The 10489-nt window shown below is 40.8% G+C and overlaps 1 protein-coding gene across 1 annotated transcript; it reads left to right on the top strand.

The window, feature by feature from the left end:
* The first annotated feature begins 1220 nt into the window (after positions 1-1220).
* On the top strand, positions 1221-9663 carry zbtb41 (zinc finger and BTB domain containing 41). Its single transcript, XM_063462828.1, has 11 exons — positions 1221-1362; positions 1886-3130; positions 4058-4265; positions 4850-4919; positions 6156-6303; positions 6572-6701; positions 6835-6930; positions 7054-7160; positions 7296-7401; positions 7552-7640; positions 8260-9663. Exons 2-11 carry the CDS (start codon positions 1918-1920, stop codon positions 8889-8891), a joined length of 2799 nt encoding a protein of 932 aa, XP_063318898.1. The 5' UTR covers positions 1221-1362; positions 1886-1917; the 3' UTR covers positions 8892-9663.
* The last annotated feature ends 826 nt before the right edge of the window (positions 9664-10489 follow it).

Genomic DNA, 10489 nt, shown 5'->3' with positions numbered 1-10489 from the left:
CCAGATAGGAGGGATTAAGCTAATGCACTTACAATGTCTTACATTTAAACGTGTTGGGGAAGGGAGGGGTGCACCCAAGAGGCTAATCTGAACAACTTCAAGCATGTTCCCTGGACAGAACTCTGATGTCCTCTTATGTAAGGGATGGCGATGCCAGAGGTGCCAGAGTTTTGGCACAACTGAAATTCAGTTTGAGAATTAAGTTTATGTAGAGGTAAACAATCTTTCCATTCACTTTTATGCACATATCCTGAAACATGGACACAAACGCAAATGGATGTGTGCACGTGCACACACATATGCACTGCAGGTTGAGTGCAGTTTGGCTGCAGTGGGCTGGATCAAGGCTCCAGTCTTTGAATGAGGCAAACTGAGGCCAGTGTTTCTAATCTGGGAAGCATCTTTGTCATTAAAATGCCTCTGACGTAACGACAATTCATTTAACTCTAAGAGCATTCACTTTGGTCTCTGGTACAACTAATGGGCTTGATGCTCTGTTTGTGTTGCTTATTTTACCATTGGTCTGGCTCAGGCTGATAAACCTCGGACTCCACCCTATGATGAGGGTTTTGAACCCTTAAACTCATTCATTGAAAATATTACTAATATACACCGTATTGCCATGCATTCACTTTAGTGAATTCAGACATTCAGTGCTAACAATGTACTTCAAATTTAAATATACAGTACAACCAAATTGCCCTGCAGGAGGTGGGTGACTCTGTAAATTCGTCCACCTGGAGGGGCCACAGCCCAATCGTGGATTCACATCCAGGGCCTTCTTGCTGTGGGTCAACAGTGCCGACCATCACACCACGATTCCCCCAATATTACTTTATATTATATTATTGTTGCAATTGGCTGGAAATTTTACATTTTTTAAAACAAAATACAGCATTTATATGTTGTCAACATTTTCTTTTTAATAATCTTAAATGTTAGCTGTCAGATAAATGTAGTTGGAAAGGAGAAAAAAAAGAACGCCAGTATGCCGTTAGCTGTTGGACTACATTACCCATGATGCCGTCGTGTTATGAGCTCACGATGATAATCGACACAAAACACCCCAGCCTTTGTTTATTTCGTGTTTGACTTTTCATGTATTATATAGAAAATGAAGTAACACGGGCATCAACTGTCGTATTTGTTGAGCTTTATTTCACTGCTGCTAGTGTTTACGCGGATAAAAATGGACCGTTAGAGAACAAAAAGCTGAAGCAGCCAATGAGCAAACGGCTTGTTTCGGTGTCTGGTGGGGCGTTACAGATATCCAGGAAATTATTATTCCTTCGTTTATTTCTCACCTTTCTTATTCCAGCTGGGGGTACGCAGTCCCTTGTAAACGTGTCCCGCAACTCTTAGGTAAGACGTTTGGTTAAAATACGTGTGCGTATTTAATGATAGTTTGCAGGGTAACATCAGAGGTCGTTTGTCAACACTCTCCTCGGAGGGGGGCCCGCCCGTCACTCCGATAACACAATGTTAGGGGTCCTTGAGGTGGGGAGCGAATATGTAAATGCCCCTGCCCTGGCAGTTAACAATTTAGATTAGCAACAGAGTTACTAAGTTAGCTTAATTTCACATTTAAGGCCACTGAGGCCTTTATTGTGTTGAATGCATTGTTTATAACCAATGGCAGTTTTGTGTTTCGCATTAGCAGGAGAAATCCCTTAGCATCTTTTTATGTATAGTTATGCATATGTATGATAAATGTTGACTACAGTCTCCTTTTACACTCAGCTTTGCTGCACTGTGTTGCACTTACATACCAAACCATTGTGCAGCCTCTTGACTAACATGCTCCTTTGAAATCTGAATAAAAACCCAGTAGTCAGCAGCTATACATGTTCAGTCCCAGCTCTGATGACATTCCTCTTCTCTCTAGGAGGGATTCCTTGTAGACCTGCAGACACATTAATGACGAAAAAGCCTAGCACTATGCTCCGTCCCAGACGTGGCAGGCAGGTCAGTGCCAGTGGTGACAGTGTACCTCCATCCAACACCCCAGCAAACTCTGAAACGTTACAGGAGTCAGCCCCACAAATGAGACACCTGATCATGTCACAGCACAGTAACAACCTCCTCAATTTCTTGAATGAGGACCGGAGCCGGCAGAAGTTCTGCGATGTGTTTGTGTCTGTAGGTGGGAAGACCTACAGTGCCCACAAGGTGGTTTTGGCCCATGGGAGCAGCTATTTCCATGCTGAGCTGTCCAAGAATCCTTCTGCTAAAACTCATGTGACTCTGGAGCACGTGGAGGACTCTGTTTTCCAGCACCTGCTCAGCTTCTTGTACACCGCTGAGTGTGTTGTTGCAGAGACGGCGCTCCCGGCTCTAACTGAAGCGGCCCGATTCCTGGACATGATGGATATATTAAAGCTGTTATGTAAAGACGGTGAAGTACAACCTGTAAGTGTAATACAGACCCAGGGTGAGACAAGAGCTTCTCGTAAAGTGGAAACTACCTCCAACAACTCGTCAGGAGCTGATACAGAGATCCACAGTCCAGCTGATGTTCAAGGAAACCTGTTCGGTCATGATAACTCCAATCAGGGTCACTTGGCTGAGAGTGTACACACTGATGTACATCAGGAGGCCTCGAATGAGGAAGAAAAGACGACAGGTCAGGGAAGTGCTACCACACGGAGATCAGCTCGTAGGAGGAGAACACCTACTAAGTATAAAAGAGATGATGGTGAGTACTGTAGCAGTGCTCCCAAGGAAAAACAAAGCACTGCATCATCAAGGCAGCACAACAAAAACAGACTGGAAGGAAAAGGGGAAGTGAATGTGACAGCCAAGCTGGATGTGAATAAGGCATCTAAACCAGTTCAGGGTGACGATGTAATGGATGTGGACGAGGAGGAGGAAGAGAGAGGAGACGCAAATGCCGACATTATTGCTGAGAAGACAGCTGATGAGGCAGAGAGGCATGCAGATCTGCAGAATTCAGATCTACAGAGGACAGAGCAGCAGGCTGCTGAAGGGGTGGAGATGCATGTTGGAGCAGCAGCAGGAAGCTCTAACCAGAGTCCAGTGTATCCTGAAGGTCTGGCTCCAGTCATCATCCAGAACTCCAGCAAGAAGATCCTCAAGTGCCCCAAATGTGACAAGACGTTTGACCGTGCAGGTGGGAACCACGGAATAAGATCTAGATTATTAGTGTTATTCTTATCTTACAGGGTTAACAGATAGGACCAGAGATAATTATTTTTTGTGATGTCATTCAGTGTTTGGTCTGCACACACATAAAATAGCTATAAATGCTCATCATAAATTACCACAGCCTAAGATATTGAGGGTCATTCCATATAAGATCAATCAAAATTGATTTTGTAAAAATTTTAGTTTATTTATCGGCGCTATGCAACCCTAAAAGTTAATAGAGTTGGGTTGTAGTTTGCACTTTTAATATTTTATTGCAGCATTTCACCGCTCAAAATTTCATGGGTAAAAAAATATATACACCATTAACACGGTTAACCTGTTAGATAGTAAAACAAGTTATGTCAGGTCTTCTTTTTACCTACATTTTGATACAAGGCTCATCTCCTGGCCATGGCTCCTTCTGTTTCATAATATTTATAATACTGTAATTTTGTAATGTTCAGCAGATGTTTAATATGAGATTCTGTTTAACCAACGAAAGCAGGATTTGTACTAACACAACTGGTGTGGGAGACTATTCAACTGATTTAACCCCTTCCTGATTTCCTATTTTTTTCTATGTTTGTCACACTTAAATTGTTTCAGATCATTAAACGAATGTAAATATTAGACAAAGATAACACTAGTAAACACAAGAGTTTCTAAATAAAGGTGCTTATTACTTACTCCAAACTTACATGGCCATCGTTTGCAAATTGAGTTTTTGTGGCCTCTAAATTGTCTTTAGAGAGTGCCTCTAAAAGATATTGTTGTGTTTGTGTTGTAAGTGTAAAGGGTTTTTTTCTGTTCCTTTCTTGTAGAGGTATGTCTGTAGTTTGTGTTTATCTTATGACCCAGATGTGTTCCTAATACAGTATAGTATTTTATACACGTATTTTGCAATTTCCAGGGAAATATGAGAGCCACACTCGAGTGCACACAGGCGAGAAACCTTTCCAGTGTGACATCTGTCTGCAGCGTTACTCCACCAAGTCTAACCTGACCGTACACAAGAAGAAGCACGCCAGCGACGTCCCCTTCCAGAAAAAAGAGCACAAATGTCCCTTCTGCAACAAACTCCATGCCAGCAAGAAAACCCTGGCCAAGCACGTCAGGAGGTGAGAGATGGCCATTTTACTTTGGTATTGTAATAAATTCACATAATGTTCATGGGATGATTGATGCCAGGGTAAGCAAATGGATGTAAATGTGCAAGTATAGTATGTTTGGACCACTCCCAGTCGCTCTGGTTGCAAATCATCAGCAGCTCAAGATGTCAGCATATATGTGTGTGAGGTATTTAGGCTTTGCTTTGTACAAAAAAGAGAAGCTATAACACTGCACCCATGTACATACAGTGTATATGGTGTGTGCACTGCAGTGAATGATATTTCATATACACTAATAGTTAAAAATAAAACCAGAAAGATCAGCTTTGTGGTGAAGAGTCTGTGACTAGCAGTCTATCATTTTACGTGTTTAATTTCCGTGTTATTGGATTTAATATACAATTAAAATGATTGAAGCAGTGTCACCAACACTATAGCGCTGATATTTGTAAAACTCTGGCTCTACTTAAATTCTAGTTAAGATATTATAGTTAAGTCATTTGTGCAGCACAAACATCACACAACAACAACATCAGCTGAGCTGCTGCTGTGCTGCTGCTCTGTGTAATGAAGTATCTTCTCTTTCCTGTCAGGTTTCATCCAGACCACATCCAAGAGTTTCTTACCAAAAGGAAGAGGAAGAGTGAAGGCTGGAAATGTGCTGTGAGGACTGGTTTAGTTATGACGAAATATTTATATGTTATTGACAGTGATGTTAGCAAATGTATTTCTCCTGATGAGCCCACATCCATTTTTAGTAATATATTTCCAAGACTCAGTCAATCAATTATTATCAAATTAAATACTTTTTAAGAACTTTATCTTTTTATCTGATAGTCTGTGGAATCAACAATAATATCAATTCAATTCAATTCAATTTATTTGATACAGCACCAAATCACAACAACAGTCGCCTCAAGGTGCTTTATATTGTAAGGTAGACCTACAATAATACATACAACTATATGCTTTAGCAGAAAGGAAAGTTTTAAGCCTAATCTTAAAAGTAGAGATAGTGTCTGTCTCCCGAATCCAAACTGGAAGCTGGTTCCACAGAAGAGGGGCCTGAAAACTGAAGGCTCTCCCTCCCATTATCAAATGAGTTAATTTTTCATGCTGCAGTCTGCAGCTGATGCGGTAAGATACTGATCAGACCAGAACGCACAACCACTGTGGTCCCACTTGCAAACTCTTTGAACATGTTTTCCTTTCTCGTCTCTGTCATGCAAATGTCAATAAAGTTACAGTACTTATTTTCAAGCCTTCTGCTAGGCCTACAGAGGAGGAGCGAGGATCAACAAAGATGATTTTTTTTTAAAATTCATACATTTTTTTATGTGGCAGGTCATTTCAAATGCAGCTTTTCAGACAGCTCAACAGGTGTCACCAAACACAAAGTGTCTGTGCAGTTTGCCACACAGTCTCTCTTTGCTGCTCCAACAGTTGTTGTGTTTGAAGAGAAAAAAGTTAGTGTGTGATAATTTTACTCTGAGAAATTGAGAAAGATGTAAGAAGGAGAGGAGAGGACAGGAAGGTGACAGATTATTTTCAAAGACAAGGACTGTTCAGCAAGTAACATTTGTTAAAATGGAAATTTACATGTTACACAACTTATTGTGAAATGTCTTTTACAACAGATTGAATGATAATAATTTATTGCTCAGAGTTTATACAGGATGGCAGCTGTAAGCTAAACTGGATAGTTTGTGGTCTGGTGGTAAAGTTATAGTAATGGATTAAGCTTACGATGATCTGCAGCATTGTTTTCCTGTGTCAATATTTAAAGAAACTCTTTATACTAGTATATCTGTGAAATAACCAGTGTTTACACCCATGACTTTTATATGGGCTGTAATGATGAATTAATCCTACCTGTAACCTTTGAACTCTCTGTATCAGATCTGTTTCAAGACCTTCACTCGCAAACCTCATCTGGAGGAGCACATGATCCTGCACAGCCAAGACCGGCCTTTTAAATGCTCCTTCTGTGATGAATACTTCAAATCCAGGTTTGCCAGACTGAAACACCAAGAGAAGTTCCACTTAGGTGAGAACTATTTTTTTCACTTATATATTTATATATAATAATGGATTTATATATTAAATCCAAACCTTTAACGTTTTTCTCCAGGTGCTTCAACTTCGTCTCATGCAAAGACATGCAGATGGGTTAATTTAGGTTAAGTTAGTGATTCTAAATTGACTGTATTTGTTCATGTGAGTGTAAATGGTTATCTGAATGTGCCAGGGTGTACTTTTGTAACCGTACCGAAGTATCAATTTCTGTACTCGATTTCATCCTGCCTCATTTTCAGGTCCTTTTCCCTGTGAGATCTGTGGTCGTCAGTTTAATGACACCGGCAACAGGAAGAGGCACATCGAGTGCACACATGGAGGCAAAAGAAAGTGGACCTGCTTGGTTTGTGGGAAATCAGTAAGAGAAAGGTACACCTGTCGGTGCCCTGTTACATTTCCCACATGGCCCATTTTTATGTGGGAGTGCACTATGTTAGACAGCAATGATTATTTATTTAAAAAAATAGTCATAGATGATCATATTTGAGTTTTCACTTTGCAGGACAACCTTAAAGGAGCACTTGAGGATCCACAGTGGAGAGAAACCTCACCTCTGTAGTATTTGTGGCCAAAGTTTCCGTCACGGCAGCTCCTACAGGTGGGTCCCGTGAGATTTGGAGACGCCATTTGCTGTTGGTGATCACAAAAATTTCAAACTTTCTACTATGAACATAAGTTCATAGTAGACTTGTCTTTAATGAGAAAACTGTTTATTGGACAGGCTTCACCTCAGAGTCCACCATGATGACAAGCGGTATGAGTGTGATGTTTGTGGGAAAACCTTCATACGCCACGATCACCTGACCAAACATCAGAAAATACACTCTGGTGAGCATGGAAGGGACAGCAGTGCTATTCTCTAGTTTTACTTGTTACTTTTGTGGCTTTTTCTCCACACAGAGTCACATGGTACAGCGTAAAACACTTAAAAATGTATTTTAACTGTGACCATTTCTATTACAGGTGAGAAAGCACACCAGTGTGAGGAGTGTGGCAAGTGCTTCAGACGCCATGATCACCTGACAGTCCACTACAGAAGTGTTCATCTGGGAGAGAAAGTCTGGCAGAAGTATGTTATACAAACCACGGGCTTGTTCTCTATGTAGTGGTGTTGTTGTTGTCACCAGCTTCTCTCTGCATCTCCTTTCCAGATTAGCCTGGAGGTTTCTGTAAGTGTTCCCTTTGTGTATGTTAATGATAGATTTTTTTTTCCTCTCAGGTATAAAACTGCTGTGCATCAGTGTGAGGTCTGCAAGAAAGAATTTAAAGGAAAGTCAAGTCTAGAAATGCACTTCAGGACTCACTCAGGTAAGGAAGCAAATGAATTAGTGGAAAGTCTACATTTGCTTGAAAATACTTCCTGTATGAGAACAGAAAAGAAGTGGATCTTTAATGAGTGTTTTTAGGCTTGTTTTATTCTTTTTATAAACTCTGAATCCTTTAAACACGAGCAGCTTCAACTGGAGATTATATTCTGTTTTGGATGCAGACAGATATCTGGATGAGTAGTCATTCTTGTTATACTTCTTTGAATCTCACTTTAAGCCCCGTGGATGTGTCTGTAAGCTCCACGCTTACCGTCTCATGATAAAACTTAAGTCACTTTGACACAAACAGATCTGAGCAGACTCCTGGATGCAGAAACTATGACAAGACCACTAACTGTTGCTGACAGATGTGCATTCGTTGTTTAACAGTTTTATTTGTATGAGCTGTGTCGAGTAGACAACATTTAGAAGAACCATGAAATAAAGACTTTTTGGGTTTGGAGAAGTGATAACAAAAGACACATCTACAAACAGTCTGGGGGTCTTGAAAGCCTGACAGTCAGTGTTCTGATGCAGGGTCCATCAGAACACTAATATTATTATTAAAATTAAAGGTGCCGTAGATGTGAATGCCTGTCTTTCTGTGTTATGCGTAACAGGTGAGAAACCGCACAGATGTCCCGAGTGCCATCAGACATTTCGGATCAAGAAGACTTTGACGAAGCACATGGTGATTCACTCAGACGTCCGTCCCTTTAACTGTCCCCACTGCAGTGCCACTTTTAAAAGAAAAGACAAGCTCAAATACCACGTCGACCACGTGCACAGCACCCGCTTTGCCGAGCAGCCCCTCAGCTCGATCGGTGAAGAAAAAATAGTGTCGATTACTTTTGAGGAAAGCTCAAAGACGTACCATGCCGAGCCTAAGTCGAGCCACCAAACCAGCCCCGCTCCTACAAACGTGTGCGTTCCCGTCACTTTAGTTCCCATCCAGATGGCTGGAGGAGCGCAGGGCGACTTGACCGTTCACAGGCCTCCACCTCACTCCTCACAGACTCACACAGTCATTAGCTTGCAGACTCAAGGACAGCAGCAAAACTCTGGCTACCAGGCTACAGACATGGCCTTCTTAGAGAAGTACACCCTCACACCTCAACCGGGCAACATCGTCCACCCCGTGAGGTCGGATCAGATGCTGGACCACCGAGAGCAGTCCTACCTGGGAACGCTGCTCGGACTCGATCCATCTTCCTCTGTGCAGAACTTGCCCACCTCTGATCACGCCCACTGACAGTCCTTGGCAAAAAACTGGAGCTTAAAGGCACAGCGCAACAAACTTGGCACAGAAATCATGTAGGAAGAACCAAAGACGTAGTCACCTCTGCAGTGTGTTTGTATTTCAACATGGAGTTGACTCGCAGACTCACGTACCATCTAAACTTACGACAAAAAAATAAATCCAGATTTAGATGGATTTGTGTGACACGTTTAAGAAAAAAACTTAAACGTGTTAAATTTAATTTAAACTTAAAAAAAGACATTCTGGTAATAATGAAACATTTTTAAACATTACTTTAGCAAGTCCAAGTCTAGGCAGGATTTTTTGCTGTTACTGAAGTGTTTACCTTTCATATCAGAGTTTTTATTAGCACGGTCACTGTCATTTTTAACGGACAAATAAAAATGAATGATGAGATTTTTGATAGACAAGTCATGTAATTATTTTTAGTAAAAACAGTTTGCCGGTTCTAACTTGTAAGAATTAACGCTGGTTTACCAAATACATAATAATAATAATAATAATAACAACCTCTAATAAAAATAATAATTGCTGGTGGTTAGAGGAATTCTAAACTGTGACTGCAGTATACATGTGTGCAATTTGTCAAAAACAAGCACGATTTTTTTTTTTACTTGATGTAGTTTTATGATTTAGAGTACTGTAGGTGAAAGGGAGAGCTTTCAGCCACTTGTGAGCTTGAACAGCTGTAGGTGTGAATAACCTTTGTTGTTTAGCTTTAGTTGCACATCTGGTTTCAAGTTGAGATGTTTCATGAACAAATTTCGAGCTTGTTAAATAAAGTAAAACAAGTGTACAATGAATAACATATAATGACTCTTTATTTGAGAGCAATAATTAGGCATACACTGCATTTCTTTTACAGATGAAGATTCACCAACAAACGAGTCTTTTCAAAGATAAGTTTTCAGTTAATATCTCTTTGGAAATCACCTGGTTGGTGCAAATATACCCCTCCACTGACCTCCTTCAGTTCCTTGGATGTCTGTAAACATCTGGGAACCGAGGAGACCAGCAGCTAGGACCTCTGGGAGATTTGTCTGATATAGGATTCTAGCTGTGTTGGGTCTTTGTCTTTGTTTTTTGTTTTGTCTCAAATATTTCCAGTCAGTGAAACTGCAGGAAAATTCACCACCCAGACTCCTGCACTACAAAGTCATGCTGTAAAGATGGTGCAGTAGATGGAAAGCATGATGTTGCAGTAACTTAGATGTGGTTTAGTGTTGTCCTGCTGAAATATGCAAGGCCTTCCCAGAAAAATCTGGATGGGAGCATAAGCCGCACTAAAACCTGTACATATGCATGTTTTTGTGTTTCCCACGCTGTACAGTCATGTGAAAAAGAGTCTTCACAGAACCACAGAGTGCTGTGAAAAACCAAGTACATCCTTATTGTTTCCATGGGATTAATAGATCCTCATCATGTGTGAGCACCTCAATCAAAGCAGAGGTTTTGGCAGTTTACAGGTCCAAAGCATTCAGGTGTGTGTTAACACGAAGGCAACACTGTGGTTTTTATAACGTTACCGTAGGTGAGTATTGAAAAACATTCACTGTATATGAGTATAATAAAATGTGCAAGAATCTTAA

Source organism: Pelmatolapia mariae, linkage group LG18 (assembly GCF_036321145.2).
Source record: "Pelmatolapia mariae isolate MD_Pm_ZW linkage group LG18, Pm_UMD_F_2, whole genome shotgun sequence".
Lineage (NCBI taxonomy): Eukaryota > Metazoa > Chordata > Actinopteri > Cichliformes > Cichlidae > Pelmatolapia > Pelmatolapia mariae.
This window is presented reverse-complemented; position numbering and strand designations above follow the sequence as displayed.

Coding starts and splice junctions, on each gene's coding strand:
- zbtb41 (XM_063462828.1), top strand. CDS start 1,918: ATGACGAAAAAGCCTAGCACTATGCTCCGTCCCAGACGTGGCAGGCAG. Junction 6,304..6,571: donor CCAAGAGAAGTTCCACTTAG/GTGAGAACTATT, acceptor CCTCATTTTCAG/GTCCTTTTCCCTGTGAGATC. Junction 6,931..7,053: donor CGTCACGGCAGCTCCTACAG/GTGGGTCCCGTG, acceptor TTTATTGGACAG/GCTTCACCTCAGAGTCCACC.